This window comes from Corythoichthys intestinalis, chromosome 11 (genome assembly GCF_030265065.1).
Source record: "Corythoichthys intestinalis isolate RoL2023-P3 chromosome 11, ASM3026506v1, whole genome shotgun sequence".
Taxonomy (NCBI): domain Eukaryota; kingdom Metazoa; phylum Chordata; class Actinopteri; order Syngnathiformes; family Syngnathidae; genus Corythoichthys; species Corythoichthys intestinalis.
This window is the reverse complement of record NC_080405.1, coordinates 53,629,413-53,651,249: the sequence shown is the minus strand read 5'-3', so window position 1 is coordinate 53,651,249 and position 21,837 is coordinate 53,629,413. Positions and strand designations below refer to the sequence as shown.

The 21,837-nt window shown below is 38.7% G+C and overlaps 1 protein-coding gene across 2 annotated transcripts in view; it reads right to left on the bottom strand.

The window, feature by feature from the left end:
- Nucleotides 1-21,509, bottom strand: part of slc36a1 (solute carrier family 36 member 1) — a 113,757-nt gene extending 92,248 nt beyond the window's left edge. The window contains exons 1-2 of one of the 2 annotated variants that reach the window (XM_057849917.1): nucleotides 21,287-21,509; nucleotides 4,162-4,272 (exon numbers count right to left, since the gene is read on the bottom strand). In XM_057849917.1, the coding sequence (XP_057705900.1) occupies nucleotides 4,162-4,195 (34 nt within the window). In that variant the 5' untranslated portion in view covers nucleotides 4,196-4,272; nucleotides 21,287-21,509. The remainder of the gene's footprint in view (nucleotides 1-4,161; nucleotides 4,273-21,286) is intronic. The other variant, XM_057849916.1, reaches the window with a different exon arrangement.
- Between the last annotated feature and the right edge of the window lie 328 nt (nucleotides 21,510-21,837).

Below are 21,837 nucleotides of genomic sequence, written 5' to 3'. Positions count from 1 at the left end.
TTAATATAAAATTTAAGTTTAAAATTTAACTTAAGAACTACAAGTCTTTCTATCCATGGATCGCTTTAACAGAATGTTAATAATGGTAAAGCCATCTTGTTGATTTATTGTTATATTAACAAATACAGTACATATGTACCATATGTTGAATGTATATATCCATCTTGTGTATTATCTTTCCATTCCAACAATAATTTACAGAAAAATATGGCATATTTTATAGATGGTTTGAAATTGCGATTAATTACGATTAATTCATTTTTAAGCTGTAATTACCTCGATTAAAAATTTTAATTGTTATCTATGATCTAGTTCATAGATAACTTTGTGTTGAGCAAAAAATATGTTTATTTATTTTTTTTTTTAATCAAACATCGTAAGCAGTTACTCACAATGTTACTCAGCACTTAAGTTTCTTTTCCACTTGTACTTGAGGACATTTTTTGGAGGACTACTCTTACTTGAGTAACATTATTTTGAAGTAATGCTACTCTTACTTGAGTACACCTCTGATCGCAAATCGTATGGTCAGGTACCCAGAGGTTCCCAGTCCTACTGCAAACAATGAACATATGGTTTACGACTGACCACATGGTCAACGAAATCCTGTTCCTTTAGTCAACAGACTTGTCTGTTTATATGCAGGATGTTGTTGGATCTGGATTCACTCCAACTCCTGTTTTGATCGCACTTAACTACAGTATATCCTTTTAACGTATGACGCTAGAGCCGCCGCCTGTATTTGTGACACGGATCAGGTCCACGGGCACGTTGGACTCATTATGTAATCCGTGTTTGCAGAGAGACGCTGTAGCTTTGACATCTTTAGATAACACGCAACTGGGAGCATTAACATCGGTAATCGAGATATACGAGTTTAGATAAAAGGCTTGACTGACATTGTAATGTTAAAACGAGATGATGACATGACTGCATGCTAAGTTTACCACTTGCTTACTAAGTGTGACATTGTACTGCCTCATTTGAAACTGTTGAAAACACAAATACAAAAGCTATGAAATTAATGCCAACAAAAAAAAAAAAATGAAATCACCTGTTTGCCATGTCGATGGGTTTGCATGTTCAAACACTCAGGAAGATTTGGATTATTTAGATTGGTTATCCTGATTTCTATCACACAATTACACAAAAAGCTGAATCTGACAAGTAGGGGTGGCAACCTCTGGGTACGACACGATGTGCAATACAAGGTTCACGATAACTCTATTTTTCTGTCCCAAAAATGCAGCTAGAAATCCGTGGCTTGTTGCTCTGGCCTGTGTCTGTCGGAGACACTAAAGCTGAGCTTTTATTTCCCTCCTTATAAAAGACAAAGTCGCTAGTATGGGAGTACTTCGGCTACCTAAAAGGAACAGACGGCCACGGCTTAGAGGAAGAAGGACAGCCGACATGGTTGTGGAGGGTGGTTGCCAGGGGAAGCAACACCTCCAACATGATTTTCCCATTTATGCCATCACTTTACACAAAATTTAAGGTAAGTAAACGCTGTCGTAAATGTTTCCCACCAGTTACGAGAGTCTACTCCAGCGTGTTTAGTGGGTCTAGCGATGGTTAAAAAAATGCTATAATGTAAGCTACTTAACGAGGCAGATAACGTGGCTAGTTAGCGTGCCAAGACGACTATTAGCCTACATTTGTAAATTTTTCCACCACTGTAAACATCTGTTCAAAATAACATTTTCAGAATACAGCTTGTGTTTTTTCCACTCGGACGACTTTCTGTGTTAAAAGAAGGTGTGTGTGTGTGTGTGTGTGTGTGTGTGTGTGTGTGTGTGTGTGTGTGTGTGTGTGTGTGTATAATGTGTAAATAATTATACGAGTCATACAACTAATTAATAGTAGTAATTGTATGTGTTTTGCATCAAATCAATTTGATCATATACAGTGCCTTGCAAAAGTATTTGGCCCCCTTGAACCTTGCAACCTTTCGCCACATTTCAGGCTTCAAACATAAAGATATAAAATTTTAATTTTTTGTTAAGAATCAACAACAAGTGGGACACAATCGTGAAGTGGAACAAAATTTATTGGATGATTTAAACTTTTTTAACAGATAAAAAACTGAAAAGTGGGGCGTGCAATATTATTCGGCCCCCTTGCGTTAATACTTTGTAGTGCCACCTTTTGCTCCAATTACAGCTGCAAGTCGCTTGGGGTGTGTTTCTATCAGTTTTGCACATCGAGAGACTGACATTCTTGCCCATTCTTCCTTGCAAAACAGCTCGAGCTCAGTGAGGTTGGATGGAGAGTGTGTGTGAACAGCAGTCTTCAGCTCCTTCCACAGATTCTCGATTGGATTCAGGTCTGGACTTTGACTTGGCCATTCTAACACCTGGATACGTTTATTTTTGAACCATTCCACTGTAGATTTGGCTTTATGTTTTGGATCATTGTCCTGTTGGAAGATAATTCTCCGTCCCAGTCTCAGGTCTTGTGCAGATACCAACAGGTTTTCTTCCAGAATGTTCCTGTATTTGGCTGCATCCATCTTCCCGTCAATTTTAACCATCTTCCCTGTCCCTGCTGAAGAAAAGCAGGCCCAAACCATGATGCTGCCACCACCATGTTTGACAGTGGGGATGGTGTGTTCAGGGTGATGAGCTGTGTTCCTTTTACGCCAAACATATCATTTTGTGGCCAAAAAGTTCAATTTTGGTTTCATCTGACCAGAGCACCTTCTTCCACATGTTTGGTGTGTCTCCCAGGTGGCTTGTGGCAAACTTTAAACGAGACTTTTTATGGATATCTTTGAGGAATGGCTTTCTTCTTGCCACTCTTCCATTAAGGCCAGATTTGTGCAGTGTACGACTGATTGTTGTCCTATGGACGGACTCTCCCACCTCAGCTGTAGATCTCTGCAGTTCATCCAGAGTGATCATGGGCCTCTTGGCTGCATCTCTGATCAGTTTTCTCCTTGTTTGAGAAGAAAGTTTGGAAAGACGGCCGGGTCTTGGTAGATTTGCAGTGGTCTGATGCTCCTTCCATTTCAATATGATGGCTTGCACAGTACTCCTTGAGATGTTTAAAGCTTGGGAAATCTTTTTGTATCCAAATCCGGCTTTAAACTTCTCCACAACAGTATCTCGGACCTGAATGGTGTGTTCCTTGGTTTTCATAATGCTCTCTGCACTTTAAACAGAACCCTGAGACTCTCACAGAGCAGGTGCATTTATACAGAGACTTGATTACACACAGGTGGATTCTATTTATCATCATCGGTCATTTAGGACAACATTGGATCATTCAAAGATCCTCACTGAACTTCTGGAGTGAGTTTGCTGCACTGAAAGTAAAGGGGCCGAATAATATTGCACGCCCCACTTTTCAGTTTTTTATTTGTTAAAAAAGTTTAAATTATCCAATAAATGTTGTTCCACTTCACGATTGTGTCCCATTTGTTGTTGATTCTTGACAAAAAAATTAAATTTCATATCTTTATGTTTGAAGCCTGAAATGTGGCGAAAGGTTGCAAGATTCAAGGGGGCCGAATACTTTTGCAAGGCACTGTATTGTTTAGGTCCAGTTCTATATTACCAAGAGTTCTTGTTCCAATGTTGAGCAACTTGAGCTGTGCCTATAGGTTTAGTCTATAAGTTCTATTTATTTCAAATTTATCTAAAGTATATTTGAGTTATTTATTTTTTGTCATTTTATTCATTTATTTTAACAATATTTTCTTATGTCGATATTCCAATTTGACCCCGTTGATTTTGGGGCATTTACAGATGCCCTTGTGTTAATTTGGGGTTAATGAATAGCAAATGACTTGGGGATGCCCTAAAATGAACATGAAGTGACCTATAAACGCCCCCAAAACCGGGTAGACTGACTGTGAATGCTCTGTTACCGTGCCATTGACGCCGCTAGACGTCCAATTTATCTTCGACTATCACAGTCAAAAAAGATTGGACGTCTTGCGCCGTCAATGGCAGCCAGTGAGCTAACACAGACACTATTGTAGTAAAAGATTTTGGTCGTAATCAATGTAAAATTTCAATGGTCTTAGTTTGTAAAACGTGATCAATAAAGTTCAAACTAAACCACACTAAATGACATTAACATCCATCACCATTTATCTTACTCTTTTTGTGGAAACATGAAAGAGTCATGAAAAAGACATACAACAAATCATTTTCGTACCTTCACCTCGAACGTCGTCGCTTGAGGACATCATGTTGGCCGCGAATCTCCCAACTTCTTGGGTGTTAAAATAAACTGGATGTCAATAAATGCAGCATGGGCGTTCCTTGACTGTAAGGGAAAAACAATATTTTAACAGGCTAGCTCTTTAGTGACTATGTTTCTCTTAAATAAGGACTAAATAAACACCCAAGGCGTTTTCCTGGAAGAAAACGAGAAGAACAATAAGAGCATCTGCATTTGACTGGCGACCAGTCAATGGTGTCTCCCTTTTGTTAATTGTTTTGAGCCAATAATTTTGATCTGTGTCACATTTAAAGTGAATTTTGCAAACAGCAGTGCAAATTGGGGATGTGACATTTTATCCATACGGTCAATATCGTGATACTAGGGACATTTTAACACATAAAACTAGAAATGTCCGATAAAGTCATTTTCAAAGTATCGGAATCGGCAAAAAAATATCGGACATGCCTTTTTTTTTATATATATAGATTTTTTATTTAAATCGTTTTCTAATTGTCTAACTAACTAAATGTCTTACACTCATCCAGAGCAGTTTTGGCTTAAAGTAGGGCTATCTAATTTATTGCGTTAACGGCGGTAATTATTTTTTCTTAATTAATCACGTTAAATAATCAACGCATGCGCTGCACAACCCACTCACGCACTGTTTTACCAATATATAGAGCTTAAGGCAGCGTACAATGAGTAGAGAGGATTTTGACAGCCTTTGGAGCCTTTTATTATTTGGCTAAAGCCTTACATTCCCTCTCTCAACAATTAAAATTAACGTGGGAGGCAATGTGAGGAAGAAAGGTGGTAGATGATCATTTTCTTAACACCCTATGTTCTTTCCCAACGCAGAGAAGATATATCAATTGGTGCTCCTACGCACAGTCATGGTTAAGCCTGTCGCAATATGCAATAATTCCATTTATTGCGCGATAGATAAAAATGAAGGCGGTAATTTTTCCGCTGCGATTTATCACCTCGCGTGCACGTGCGTGCGGCAGACGTGCTGTTAAAGGTTCGGATTCTTCATTACCAACTGCGCAAAATGCATCTTCGTTCCAGGTCCGGCAAAAACTAGCGCCGGAGCCAGTCGTTCCCATTATATCCTATTGTTCAACGTATACCAGCCGCGTCAGTGCTCCGGAGTGACTGTGGACCATCTACGGCGCGTCGGTGTTGTTGACGTGTGGGCGCTCCCGTCAGGAGTGACATTTTACGCGGGGCGGCTATTTTTCGGCACAACACCGGGTATTTACAACGAAGTCCGCCAAAACATTGTTACCGACTTGGCTGCTACGAACAACCTCGCTTTGACAACGAACAGCTGAATGAAATTAAGAGCGCAGTGCTTCAAACTCGTCCTGTTTATGAAAGTCGATTGTCATATGCTGGTGTTGTGTAGTAATTAAAGATGCACCGATACCGATACTAGTATCGGCAGGGGGCGCCGATCCGGCCCGAAATGGTGGTATCGGTATCGGCGAGTACCAACAAAGACGCCGCCGATACCATTTACCGGTCCATAGGGTTGGGCGATATGGGAAAAAATATATATCACGGTATTCCCAAGTAGGCATGTGCCGGTTACCGGTTTCACGGTTTACCATGGTGTGAAAACGTCGTGGTTTCAAAACCACTAAAATTTTCCGTCAGACCGTAGTTCGGTATTCGCTATTTTTCTTGGGTCAAAAATGCAGCCAGAAGCGGCTTGGCGCAGCAGCGCTCACCCCCTCCCGTTTGTTGCTGTGTGTGAAAATGACGCTATCGGCTAGCCAGCCAGCTAACCCAAAAACAATTACTCCAAACATAAGGCGTACTGTTCTTCAATTTATTGAGGTCTCAAATCGTGGTAAGTGTAATATACAAAATGAATACATTTAAAATGTTGTACAATTAGATTTTTCCATGTGAGTAGCTTCAACAGATTAGCACCATGGAAAAAGTTCGCCAAAAACAAAACACACATTTTCCTTTTAAATTCAATATAAAAACTAACTAAAAGCTTACAAAGATGATTGTTAGCCTAGGCTTACCTGGGAGAGCAACTTTGTTGAGTGTGACAGCCGCAGAGTGAGAAAACAAGCTTGATTCGCTTGAATGAAGTGGAAAAAGTGAAAGCATCAAAGATCGCTAATTGCGAAAGATGATCTTGCCCTAAGCACAAATCCACATTCGCTGGATCAAGAGGAGGTCTCACTCCCAATGTTTTTTTTTATTTTATTTTTTAGATGAAACCTTTCCACAACAATATTGACATTTTAACTAACTTATACATTTTTAACTAACTTATGAATTCTTTTTGTTCTTTTTAACACAAAGGCATGACATCATGTAGACTAGAGTTGACACAGTGGCTGAAAATGGCAAAACTTCACTTAAGGTTTTCCACCCTCAAAAAAAAAAGTCATGCAGTATAAATAAATTTTTTTTTTAATTATTCAGAAGTGTTTTTACTTTTTTATAGAAATTATTTTGTTCTTGCTCTAATCTTGAGCAACTTCAGCTGTGGCTATGAGTATAGTCTATAAGTCATATTGAGTTTAATTTTATTTTTAAAAAATATATATATATATTGATAATTTATTTATTTTAACAATATATTCATGTTCCAATTTGCAACTATGGTCTGGAAAAAAAAAAAAAATCCTGTTAAATGGAAAAAAAAATGTTTTAACCCATGCATCTCAAAATTTTTTGGAGCTATAATTGCAAAACCGTGATACCGTGAAACCGCAGTATTTTTGCTCACGGTTATCGTACCGTCAAAATATCACACCGGCACATGCCTATTCCCAAGACACTATCACGGTTTCGATATTATCACGATGTTTTTAAAACACTTAAAATAAAACATTGAGTAAGATATTTTGAAATATATTTATTAAAAACTCAATACTATGAATATGGGTGAATAACACAATGCAAGAAAACTAGTAAACTTTTAAATGTGCTTTTGCCAACCAACGCAGCCAATCTGAGTTTGATTCAGTGCAAATACAAAAAAATATAGCAGCTGTATAGTAGTAAACATTACTCAAAAAAGAGAGTATTTTCAACAAACCGGAAATGCACTGTGCAAAATTACAATATATTAAACAAATATCAATAGTAACACTCATGACATAATCAAATACTTAAGGTCAATAACAAAAGAAACAAGTAAACTTTTAAAGTTTTTATAGTAAGTTAATAAAACGCGGTATAACGATGTCCTAAAAAATATGTACCTTCAGCACTTAAGATCGTGGGACGGTTTTATATCGTCATATCGCCCATGTATACCGGTCCATTATTATAACATTTGACCACAGCCTTTTTCTCCTCCTGGCGCTCACTACACTCTGTCTCTGTGTTGTGTGATGACATGTGAACACCAAGCAGCTATCGCTATTGGCCTGCTCCAGACCAATGAGAGCGGGCCAATAGCCACTCCTGACCAATCAAAAAGGGGCTTTTTCATATGGACGAAAAACAAACCAGGAAATATGGCGGCGCCGCGGCGGTCGGGAAATATTTCCAAATAGAAATCCCGTCGATTAAAATCAATGGCTGCATGCAAGATTTGCGGCCTGAAAGTTTGGAGATGTGGAGTTAAATCGGCCAGTTTCAATACCTCGAACTTGATAAAACATTTGAAGACGAAACGTGAACGAACACAACGAGTTTGAGCCTGCAAGAGCAGGACTGCTATCCAGAGGAAGACGGCCGCTGGACCGGAGCAACAATCTCTGGTCAGTTCACTTCGTCTACTTTACTTTTATTGTCTTTTACTGAAAGAAATGCCGCAGTAATTTGGGAAGTGTTTCCAAAGTATTGCTGCCACCTTTCAGAAATAGAAATAAGGGACTCCCACCTCCCGAAAAAAAGGAGAGACGGGATGCTGTGGTCAATTATTATTACTTATAATTGTTAGCGTCCGCAAATGCGGAAACAAGGTTGAACCTCCAAGCAGACAACAAGCGGGGGATACATAAAAGGGGATTAATGATTGCAAACAAAAAATAACACGCGATCGCGGGACAGTAGAAATAACAAAAGGAGTCCGTGACAGCAGGTCGACGGACAAACTAAGACGATAGGCAGCGGTTACAAACGAGAGCAGCACACTATCGGAAAAACCCAATGCAGGGGCATAACAAGCAAATGTAGCGAGATTATTGTGGCAGATGTCAAATAGCGATCAGCAAGGCAAATATCTCGGCAGCCTTCTCTGAGATCACCCGTGCTTAAATGCTGCGTTAATGAGCCTGCATTGGATTCAAGTGCCACGCCCCCACGCCCAGCAACAAAACACAATCTAACCAGCAGCAGAATGTGACAATAATTTCATGAAAGTTGCACTGTTTGGACTTTGAGAGGTTTAAAAAAGTTTATTCAGTTCATTCAGAGTTTATTATTATGAATATATTTTAACTTTCTTACTGTTGGGCTAGTATTATACATGTTTTATTAATTTCACAAATTTAGCACTATTTTGGCCTTTGAGAGCGGAAGGTTTATTCAACTATTGTCTACTAGGGTTTAGTGTACTTTTTCCTATTTTGCAAAGGTAAGCAACAGCCTGACAAAGCCTTGATAGCAATGATTTCACATCCAATTATGTAGCTATTTGGGAAAAAAAAAAAATTTTGGAAAAAAAAATATTTATATATCAGGTGTTGAGATAATTATCGGGGTTTGATTTATTAAATGTTTGCTTGATTGGTTGATTGAATATTTGCTTATGCTCATATATACCATAAATAATACATACTGCCATATTCTTCTTACTTCTAGATATGCTTATGCTCATATATACCATAAATAATACATATTGATAACCAGTAAATGATTATTGCTTGCTATACCAGATTGTAGTATAATGCTTAAGTGTTACAAAGTGTAGAAAGAGGGTCGGAGTGGCTTCATGGCCGCGCCGTTGCGTAACTGGACCTTCCAGACAACCCCAGCACCTGGGGTTTGGACTTTCGCCTAGCCCTTCGAGGACGATTTTCCATCCGAGGACATCTTCCAGGGCCACAGCGGTGCACAACTGGAAGTGTTTGGACTATTCTGCTGATTGTTTAACGTTGCATAACTAAAAGTGTCTGCATTATTTTGACTGCTTATATATTATTTTGACTGTTTATATGATTGTTTTGATTGTTTACATAAGCTCTTGCTCCACACACGTGTATCACTTAAATTCCACCTACATGCACACACATAGCCAATAAAAAACCACATGGGTGTCGCTAGCTTGCTTTCCCCTCCCTCAGTGCGACGCCCATTTTGTTCAGGGAAAACCCCTAAATAAAATACCAAGGAGGGTTTTTTTCCTTTAGATCAATCTTGGTGGCTAAAAAGCCACATGTTTGACCTCCTTGGCCAAGAAAACTGAGTGTCTTCTCTCCTTATTTTTGGGCAATTTTACAATGTCTACCTAAGGATCTAATTTTGAACTTGACATTTTTTGGTCCTTCGAGCCGGATTGCGACATACCTGACGTTTCCGGAAGCGGAGAGGATATCCATTCAAAGCGTGCACGTACTCGGTTTGCGAGGGGACTGGCCTCAACTCCGCTTCTGGAGGCGAAGGGTTGAAGCAAAACCGAAAGGATTGAAGACATCTCACGGTAGGATCAGCCAAATTGGATGATTGGGTGTAACAATTTTTGCGGCTGGTAAATTTTAAGGGCGACGGTGTCCTGTACGTACTTAAACTCCGTGAAAAGTAGACGCACCTAGAAAGGAGGCGATACAATATTTCGCGTCTTTTCTGGGTGCACGTTCCGTGTCTGCTTTGAGTGGACGCACCCAGAAGGGGTGCGATACGAGATTTCGCATCTTTTCTGGGTGCACGTTCCGTGTCCACATTGATAGACGCACCTCGGAAGGAAGTAATTTTTTTACTTTGCATTGAACTTTGAAGCTAAATCTGGTGCTTGAGGCTTTTCCGTGTGAGGGAAAAACCTCGTATCGCGTAGTCGTGATATACTGTGTAACGCAGAGTGCTATTGGTTGAAGGGTTAAATGGTTTCATTCGCGTCTTTTTTGAATGCACGTTCCGTGTCTATTGTAGTAAAAGTAGACGCATTCAAAAGGGAGGTGACACGATATCTTACGTCTTTCCTGGGTGCACGTTCCGTGTCTATCTTGGTAAAATCTTGAGAATACTAGTCCCCCTCAAGTCAGGCAGGTGTCTGTAAATCGGTAACAGGACAACGGGTCCTACGCGCGTCTATTAGGGCAACGGGTCCTAATAATAGTAATAATAATAGTAATAATAATAGTAATGATATTAATGATACAGATAATATAGAGAAGTAAATAATATTGCGATCAAATTTGGTTATTTGCTGCAAATAAGACGCGTTAACCGGAAATTTTCCGTCGTTGACCGGTTTTTTAAAACGGTGACGGAAAAAACTGAAGTCCGTCAGTCATTTTGACAGGTTGCAATTCACACCCCAGACCACAGGGTAGCGAGTTAGCATATTAATTAGCTATTGTCTCTCTTAATGCGTGACGTCGTTGGCTATTCTGTCAGAATATTGTAGCGTAACCGGGGTCTGGCGGCGGCACCGTGATTGACACATCAACGCGAGGTTCTTATTGGTGCACCCGGTGTGCCAGCGCGTCATGCAATTGATGGACAAGATTGCCGCCTGTGTATAGACCCCAATCACATGACGTCACAACTCCGCCCCCCTGACCGGAGCCGCCATATTGTGTGTCAGCCCGTCATGTTTATACATTACCGCTACGTACATGCCTCCTATTACGGCGTGTTTTTCTGCTCGTTAATATTAATAATCAAAATGGTGAAGGCGTGTGTGGCGGTTGGTTGCTGTAACAAAGATAGACGGAGAGACTTGAAGTTCTACCGTATTCTGAGAGACGCGAAGATGAGAGCGAGATGGACTGCTGTAATTCGACAAGAAATCTGGGGACCAAACGATCACCACAGACTATGTAGTAGTATTTTTATATCTGGTAAGATGCATTTAATATATATTTAGAAGATTTTGGGCTGACAACCAGAATTAAGATCATTGTGTGACGTTGGTGATTGGGGTCTATATCGTTGCCTCCTTTTCTTTGGGGGCGGAGTTGTTGGCGGTAAGCAGAGTAAAAAGGGAGAAAAATACCACGACTTCCGTGTCTAATTTTTCGCCGCCAAGCAATCGTTACAATATTAATTAAAAATGAATGAAAACTAAATACTATTGAATATGTCATCATTATCATTTTAAAAATTTAAGTGACGGGTAAAAATAGACTATGACCGGATTTTTATGACCCTGTCAGTCAAAATGACAGACAACGAAAATGTCTAGCGCAACCTCTGATATATATATATATATATATATAATCAGGGTGGTATCGGTATGGTATGGTATCGGTATCGGCCGATACTGCACAGCCAGGTATCGGTATCGGGGCCAAAAAATGGTATTGGTGCAACACTAGTAGTAATGAGCAGACGTGACTTCAGCGGCGCTTGCTAAATTTTTTCATGCGCCCACACACTAGATATCATGAAATGGAAAACTAGATGTGCTCAGTCCCGCGCCATTGGCTACGTCAACCAAAAGTGATTATGGGACACGTAGTCCATATACTACGTCGATGAATTCTAAACTGTCATGACTGAGTGGAAGTTAAGAAGGCCAAATCAATCCATACCAGTGACTATAGATAATGTTGCAAATATTGTTAATTCAGGACGTGACACAGATGGATTCGGACCACAAATAGGATGTCTTGCTCATGTAGTAAACCTAGCTGCTAAGAGAGCAGTAGCAGTCAACAGTGTGCCCTGCCTCACTTTACAAACAGTAAAGATTGTTCTCAGCACTTTTATACATTTTTTCAGATCAGTAAGAAGTAAGCACATAAATATTATGCACTAAAATGCATGTTTATATGATGGCAATTTAATTTTTGCTCGTTAGCAAAAAAAAAAAAAAAAAAAAAAAAAAAAAAAAAAAAAAAAAGTTAAATTATTATTATTAAAGTTATTTTTTTTTTTTTACAGAGAATTCAATGTATTGAATCGGATCGTAAATCGTGTCCCCCGTATCAAAAATCGTACCGAGCCGTGACTTAACTGTATTGTTGCATCCCTATGGAACACCACTGCAGAATGTTTGACAGCAAAAGTTGCCTAAATGCTAAAGTTACTAAGTGGAATTTTTTTTTTTTTTTTAACACATTTTATTTATTTTGTGTTTCTGTGCGGTATCAATATTGTTGTTTTTTTACTTAAGAGGCATGGTCTATTGTTTTTAGTTGTGATTTCTGAAAAAATGTATTTTTGAATTTAAGAGTAAATATTTATCGCGTTTAAATGGGTGTACTTGATCTATTAATATATACTGTATTCTCATTGTGTTATAGTAAATTGGTTTTTAAAAAAATTGGGGGGGCGCAATAATATGGCATATCGCAATAATTTATGAGAATAATTATCGCACACTAAAATTTGTTATGGGTTGAATGGCTGCAGTATCATTTACTGAAAGCTCAATAAATACACTAGATGGCAATATTTAGTCACAAAATACAAAGTCACATTTATCCTTTAAGAATTACAAGTCTTTCTATCTGTGGATCCCTCTCATAGAAAAAATGTTAATAATGTAAATGCCATATTGAGGATTTATTGCCATAATAAACAAATATAGTACTCATGTACTGTATGTTGAATGTATATAGCCGTCTGAGTTTTATTCATTTTTTTCTTAATGCATTGCCAAAATGTATATGATCGGGAAAAATTATCGGGAATGATTGGAATTGAATCGGGAGCAAAAAAAAAAAAAAAAGCAATCAGATCGGGAAATACCGGGATCGGCAGATACCCAAACTAAAACGATCGGGATCGGATCGGGAGCAAAAAAACATGATCGGAACAACCCTATATAAAACACTATATTACAGCTCCGTGCATCATCTTACCTTTCTGTTTGACCCTCCCCTCGCCCATTCACACCCACTTTATGCCCGCAAATCAGGCCTCCAGCCTGACTTTTTTATGTCTCTGGGTCAGAAGTGGGGTCTTCCTGGGTATCCTACCATAGAGTCCCTTTTCATTCAGACGCCGACCGATAATACGGGTTGACACTGTTGTACCCTCGGACTGCAAGACAGCTTGAACTAGTTTGGATGTTGGTCGCGGTTCTTTATCCACCACCCGCACAATTTTTCGTTGAAATCTCTCGTCAATTTTTCTTTTCCGTCCACATCTAGGGAGGTTAGCCACAGTGTCATGGGCTTTACACTTATTGATGACACAGCGCACAGTAGACACAGGAAGATTCAGGTCTTTGGAGATGGACTTGTAGCCTTGAGATTGCCCATGCTTCCTCACAATTTTGCTTCTCAAGTTCAAGTTCTTGCTTCTCAAGTTCTCAAGACAGTTCTTTGGTCTTCTTTCTTTTCTCCACGCCCAATGTGGTACACGCAAGGACACAGGACAGAGGTTGAGTCAACTTTAATCCTTTTTAACTGGCTGCAAGTGTGATTTAGTTATTGCCACCACCTGTTATGTGTCATAGGTCAGTAACAGGTGCTGTTAATTACACAAATTAGAGAAGCATCACATGATTTTTCAAAGGGTGCCAATACTTTTGTCCGGCCCATTTTTGGAATTTTGTGTACAATCATAATGATTTAATTTTTTTCCCATTCTCTTTTGTGTTTTTTGAATTGATAAGCATCAACAAAATTGTCATTGCTAAATTAGTAAAAAAAAAAAAAAATTGTGCATTGATAAGCGTCAACAAAAATTTCATTGCTAAATTAGTAAAAAAAAAAAAAAAAAAAATTATTAAAAGATTAGTCGACTAATCGTAAAAATAGTCAGCTGATTAATCAGGAGAAAATTAGTCGTTTGGGACAGCCCTAGATACAAGTCATACACACATTGTTTTTATGGAAAATAATGATTTTTGTTCTGACGGTAATAATGTTAAGTTGTGGCTGTAGGATTAGCTCACCTAAAGGACTGCATTTATCTTAATTTTTAAATATGTTGTTATTACTTTTAAATTAATTTTAACTGAACATTATACTTATGTTTAGAGATGTCCCGATCGATCACGTCATTTTCAAAGTATCGGAATCGGGAAAAAAATATCGGCCATGCCTTTTTAAATTTTTTTTTTTTTTTTATTAAATCGTTTTCTAATTGTATTTAACATTACAGACATAATATGTTACACTCATCCAGAGTTTTTAATTTAGGCTTAAGGTAGGGTTATCAAATTTATCCCGATAACGGCGGTAATTAATTTTTTAAAAAAATGTATCAAGTTAAAATATCTAACGCAATTAATGCATGCGCTGCACGACCCACTCACGCATTGTCGCGCTCCATCTGTAATTGCGCCGTTTTACCTATATAGAGAGATAAAAGGCAGCGTAAAATGAGGAGAGTGAATTTTAGCAGCCTTTAGAGCCTTTTTTAATTGGCTAAAGCCTTACAATCCCTCTCCCTACAATTAGAAATATTTCCCAACGCAGGGAAGATATATCAATTGGTAGCACTACGCACAGTCATGGTTCCACTTCCCATCATGCATTTGGGCATGGCTACAGTATCATTTACTGAAAGCTCAACAAATACACTAGATGGCAATATTTAGTCACAATATACAAAGTCACAACTCTTTCTATCCGTGGATCCCCCTCACAGAAAGAATATTAATCATGTAAATGCCATCTTGTTGATTTATTGTTATAATAAACAAATACAGTACTTATGTACAGTATGTTGAATGTATACGTTTTACCAATATATAGGGCTTATAATGAGTAGAGAGGATTTTATTATTTGGCTAAAGCCTTTCATTCCCTCTTTCAGCAATTAAAATTAACGGGGGAGGCAATGTGAGGAAGAAAGGTGGTAGATGATCATTTTCTTAACACCCTATGTTCTTTCCCAACGCAGAGAAGATATATCAATTGGTGCCCGTACGCACAGTCATGGTTGCACTTCCCATCATGCATTTGGGCAGAAGTTAAATGGCTGCAGTATCATTTACTGAAAGCTCAACAAATACATTAGATGGCAATATTTAGTCACAATATACAAAGTCACTTTTATCCTTTAAGAACTAAAAGTCTTACTATCTGTGGATCCCTCTCACAGAAATAATGTTAATAATGTAAATGCCATCTTGAGGATTTATTGCCATAATAAACAAATACAGTACTTATGTACTGGATGTTGAATGTATATATTTGTCCGAGTTTTATTCATTTTTTTCTTAATGCATTGCCAAAATGTATATGATCGGGAAAAATTATCGGGAATGATTGGAATTGAATCGGGAGCAAAAAAAAAAAGCAATCGGATCGGGAAATATCGGGATAGGCAGATACTCAAACTAACACGATCGAGATCGGATCGGGAGCAAAAAAACATGATCGGAACAACCCTATGTTATGTTGCAATTTACTCATATGTTTTGAAAAATAAAAATCCTGCTCAATGGAAAAAAGTTTTTCTTTATTTAAAAAAAAAAAAAAAAAAAAAAAAAAAACACCCAGATATCTCAAAGTAACACATTTTAGACTTGTAATTGCATTACCGTGATATTTTGTCTTAAGGGTATCATACCGTCATAATATCATACCGGCACATGCTTACCCGTGTATCGTAAATTATATCAGAAGATACCCAGCGGTTTCCACTCACCTTTAGTTTTGAGCACAAAAGAGCCTTTACTATGAGCTAGTGCGCTCACACCTTGTTTCGAGGGCTGATCTGCTGACTGTAGAGGAACACACCTACTACTATGAAGAAGGAGTGTGATAGGACCTCCACTCAAAAATATTTTGCCCCAGAAAAAAGAAATTCCTCGAAAAAGCAACCGCAAATAGGCACGTGTTCACTTTACATTGTTTATGTATGGAACTGACTTCAAGAGGAATCCATTCATAGCCAGCGGTTCTTTGCTCAAGACAAACAACTCGCATGTCATCTTTATGCCCCCACTGTTTGTTTTAGATCCTGTAAAGTGTTTAAAAAACATGTCTTCTAAATTTGACACAATATAGGGAACACTATTGTTAACGATACTGCCAAATATTAATAGATACAAATATCAGCAATTATATAACAATGAGGCAGCTTTCCGATTGCAGAAGTTATTTAGACTGTCACAGCCTGTTAAACACAAGTGCATGAATAATTAATGTAGCATAAGATGTAATAGACTCTAGAATTTCCAGCATTCCGTACGGTAGCCATTTGTAAAGAGTTATAATAATTGTGTGTTTATTGTTTTTAGGGCTGCAGCTATCGATTATTTTAGTAGTCGATTAATCGATGAACTAGTTAGTTCGAATAATCGAGTAAGCCGATAAGGAATATAAATTAAAATACCTGAGCTGCGCCTCAAACAGTATAAAAAAAAATTAATAAATGAGGATTTAAGTACAACAAAAGAATAATTGGTTAACTTACATAGCAAAAGTCCGCTAGCTTAAATGCTACAAAATGCTAACATTTTTTTTAACAATACTCTTAACAAATGGCTCAAACACATATTCCCACGAAAAAAAAAAAACCAAAAAAAAACACGGCTATATATACCTATAATTAAATTACGAATGCATTAAAAAAAAATTTTTTTTAAACATTAGCTCAAACAAAAACTTATCTTATGTTGGTCTTAAGAGGGACCAGCTGCATTCAGCCATGTGAAATGAGTTATATCATAGTCACTGTTGCCACTAGTGGGCAGTGTATCCACCCAAATCAATAAAACTAATGCGAACACTTTCAAACTAAACCATTGCAACTCCACTTTAATTAAACGAATACTTGAAGCTGCAAAATTTAATTCGACTTGTTTACCTAATCGAATTACTTGAGTTAATCGATTGATCGTTGCAAAACTAATTGTTTTGTAGTAGTAGTTGTATCACTCCCAAGTAGTAGATCACCCATCCATAAGTATCCATTTTTAATAGCCATTTGTTTAATTTATATACCATATAGGTTTGTGTTGTGTGGTGATTTATGATAAGAGATCAATCTATGACATTCTACAACTCAACTATTAAAGAAAAATAAGCTATTCGTTCATTTAAACTGGAAAGACTGGCTTAGAATGCTTATGTTTGCGTGCCATTGACAGCGCGAGACCTCTGGGATAAACCATAGACTTAATAATATATTGACAGGACACGGAGCCTATACATAGGGGGCCTATCTGCGTCAAAGCAGACCGAGTGGAAACACAAAGAGCTTTTTATGTTGAAAATGCTTGTGAATAAATGCTTAAATCCCTGAATTCTTTATCGATAGGAACGTAAAACAGTCCCGATTCTTGGTTAAAAGCAAAAAAACGGGCAGTTAGCATTTATTTTACGTAAATATGTCGAATGTGATGCTAGTCTTTTAGCCAATGTGGTACCCCCTTATCACAACAAAAAGGTTTTTACGATGAAAATTTTTGTGAATAAATGCTTAATCCCCTTAATTCTTGCTAGATATAGACGTAAAACTGTCTCGATTCTTGGTTAAAAGCAAAAAACGGGCAGTTAGCATTTATTTTACGTAAATATGTCGAATGTGATGCTAGTCTTTTAGCCGATGTGGCGCCGCCTTATGACCACAAAGAGCTTTTAACGATGAAAATTTGTGTGTATAAATGCTTAAATCCCTGAATTCTTTATAGTTTTGGACGTAAAACAGTTTCGATTCTTGGTTAAAAGCAAAAAAACTGGCCAGTTAGCATTTATTTTACGTAAATATTGCGAACTATGATGCTAGCCAGTAAGCAAATGTAGCGGTGGCCTTATGAAAACAAAGCTTTTTACGATGAAAATTCCTTTGAATAAATGCTTAAATCCCTCAATTCTCTATAGATATGGATGTAAAACAGTCTCAATTCTTGGTTAAAAGCAAAAACGGGCAGTTAGCATTTATTTCACGTAAATATTGCAAAGTAGGATGCCAATGCTGTAGCGGCTAATTTCTCCATTGATTTTTTTCACGTTTCAAAATGCATACATGGTACGAAAAATATAATAATTGAATCCTCGAACAATTCACTCCAGAGACAGTCTTTGCTGTTTGTATGCGGTACAGCTTTTCTACTTTTTCAACCTAAACCCGGCGTTAAATCGCAGCGTGTGTGTTTGAGAATAACTCCTCTTGAGGCCCCCTCCCCGAAGGTCTGGCGCAGTGTCAGCGCGCCGTGTCCTGTCAATATATTATGAAGTCTATGGATAAACGTAGATTTGGCCCAACCAATCAAAATGAATTGGACGCCTAATGGAGTCAATGCCAGCCAATGAATAAAGATAAGACACAATTTTAGTGGAAAATTTTGCTCAAGTGGACATTTTTGGAGCTACCCACCCTAGGGGCGGACCTTAGGGGTGTGCTGGAGGTGCGGCGGCACCTAGGCCCAGGCCTGTAGGGGGCCTGGTTTGCGGCCATAACAAGGGAGGGTCAAACAGAATGGTACAATGATGCGAGGAGCTGTAATTTAGTGTTCAAGTGGTAAAATACAACACCCCACCCCACCCCCACCCCGGCCCCACCAGAGTCCCAGTTTGAGGGCGCGAATAGGGCGTGGTTGGGCGAGGGGAGGTTCAAACAGAAAGGTAAGATGATGCTCAAAGCTGGAACATAGTGTTTAAGTGTGAAAATATCTCTAATACACCCCCACAACCCTTGGTTGTTGCCTGCAGAAAATTTTCCATTAGCACCGCCCCCACCCTACACATCATCTTGAAGGGAATAATCATCCCCATCAACCGGACTTTCACCTCAAGGGGCCGTTTTTACTTAAAGAGCATACGACACCAGAAAAAAAGTCTTAAATGGCATTATTATGTGAATTAGAAAATCATATTTTGAGACGATTCGACCATATACAACAATTTAGCAAAGCGCAGATGACGAGAAATTAGTCTTTTAATCTGCCGGTTAGCCACGCCTACAATTATAGGGCTTTAGCGTCCCCAACAGGTGGATGACGTCAGCGGTAGACTAGGCTCATCGGTTTTACTATTCAGCCCATTGAGGGGGAATTGATCAGAACGAGGAAAACGAGACGAAGAGAGCTGCAAAATGTCATTGTTTCAGTCTCTCTACTCCCAATATTTTTACAGGATATTCTTTTTATCCAAGTATTTTCCCCAATAGCTATATAAATGGCTTGAGAAGGACCAGTCAGCCCGTCGAGGGGGAACTATTCACAATGAGGAAAACGCGACGAAGAGAGCGGCAAAATGTCATTGTTTCTGTCTCTTTACTTCAATATTTTTACAGGATATTCTTTTTATCCAAGTATTTTTCCCCAATAGCTATATAAATGGCTTGAGAAGGACCAGTCAGCCCGTCGAGGGGGAACTATTCACAATGAGGAAAACGCGACGAAGAGAGCGGCAAAATGTCATTGTTTCTGTCTCTTTACTTCAATATTTTTACAGGATATTCTTTTTACCCAAGTACTTTCCCCAATTGCTAAATAAATGGCATGGTCATGACAAATAACTTGTGCTAAATGGAATATAAAATAATAAAAATCCATTTATTCAAGGCGACATGGCAAAATTACTCCATAATGGTCAAAACAGTCGACTTTACCTTTACTGTCACACCTGCCGAACGATATTTTATGACACCTAAATCGGACATATGTCATTTCCCTTCCCCGGCTTCGGAGAATGTAAACAGACCAGAAGGAGTGACAGCTAGCCGACATGCTAACCCGAACCGAGGGATGTTTCAAAGTCTTCGAAGTGGAAAATCACACATAACTAGCCTGGATTATTTGACATGACGACCCGGTTGTCGAGTTTCTTTGCGGATCGGCAAACCGCCCGGCGGAGAGCAATTTACAGTTCGTTCCCTGGAGGAGGGTGGCTGGAATTGTTGTGTAGCTAACGTGCTAACAGCTAACTGCTAATGAGCGTGAGGATAGCTTTTTACATGCCTATCAATGATCAAACGTAAGTAGTCCTTTATTTAAAGGAATTTTATAGTGTTTACTTTGTAATCACTGTATTCGTATTTGACATAATACAAAACAAGATGTTTACTCACTTCCTTGTAAGTCCAATGGTCCCACAGTAAATATCCACGGTGAATGGGAACCTTTTGAAACTCCAAAAAGGCGCATACGCCTCTCCCGCATACAGAATGATTTTTCTGCAGCCGTTTGGCTGGCGTGATGCAAAAAATAAAAGTATTAATCCGCAAAATCAGCTGAATCCTTCGTCCTCATACACAACAGTACACTGTAGCGTGAAGAGGACGTCTTCTACCGTACACGTCACAGCGCCCTCCTCCTCAATGCGAGACCGAAGCCGGAAGTCACTCATTTTCCTGGCGCGGGATTCAAAAAACTAAATAAATATAGCGATCGCTTCCACACACATCCAAGCGGTCCATATCATTCAGGAGCATAAAATACCACGTGTATTATGAAATAAACATGCTTTTTCGTGTCACAAGCACTTTAAACGCACCCGGTTTCGCACCCTGTTCGCATTCGTTCCGCCACTGACCCACCCGTTGGTTCCTTTATAAAACTGGCATATTTTTGTAATGTCATATCGATTATTGGCGAGATCGTGTTGATAAACTGAATGGTATCGCGATACATCATCATATCGATATATTGTCACACGCCTAGGCTTTTACAAAGGCGATTTTTAAAAGGCAGACGAAGTTGAATCACAACATTGACACGTGATGAACTAGACTGCTAATACTTTTTTAAACACAATCTAGGAACAGCTAGAATCTCGCCCTTCTTTTGGGTTGAGGCCATGAAAACCCAGACGAGCTCGATTTAGAAGATTCGCCCTGGAAGTGCCACGGAGCCTTTATTTACATTGACACAAACCGCGCAGAATGCCATAATATAACACCAAACGCTAAAAGGGCAATCTCAATATGGGATTAATGACGACGGGTTACGTGTAAACGTCAAATTAACCGCGCTAATCTGAACCTGTGACAGCCTGACCGTGATAGCCAGCACATAACGAAAGAAGCAAATCAACCAAGCTAGCTGATGTTAGCCATTTTCCTTGCCGCCGTCAAAACGGAGCACCGCGCACTCAATGTATGTTTTCGTGTTATGTTTATTTACCTCGGTAAAATAAAGCGTCGTCTTGTTCGACCTTCCGTCCTTCTGGGGTGGGCGCTAATGTCACCAAAAAGATTTCGTGACCATGTTGTCGTCGAGGGTGGTGATAAATCCCAGTCAGTGTATGTGTGTGCGTGTGCGTGTACTGTGTGTGCCCTCGCTCGGATGCTCTGAAAAGAAGAGGGCCAGCGGCCAGCCGCGAGGGTCACATGACACAAACCCGGAAGTAGGCATAAGTGCCCGCGATCGTAGGGTTGTCATAGAAACACACGACGTCCTTTGAATTAAATTCTTAAATTAAATTGATTATTATTCTTAAATTGATTGTTTGATGCGTTAAGACAACAAACAAGTGAAATTGACAAACCAAATCTGAAAATCGCTTTCATTTTAGAATATCGTTTTTATTTTACAATGTTGTCTTAAAATACGAATTTAACCCTACTATTTATGTTTTTTTTTTCCTTTACCCCCTACGGGGCATTCATATGTTAGTGGCGGGAATGTTTATTTACACTTTTATTTTTTTCTTTCCTTTTCTTTTTATTTATTTT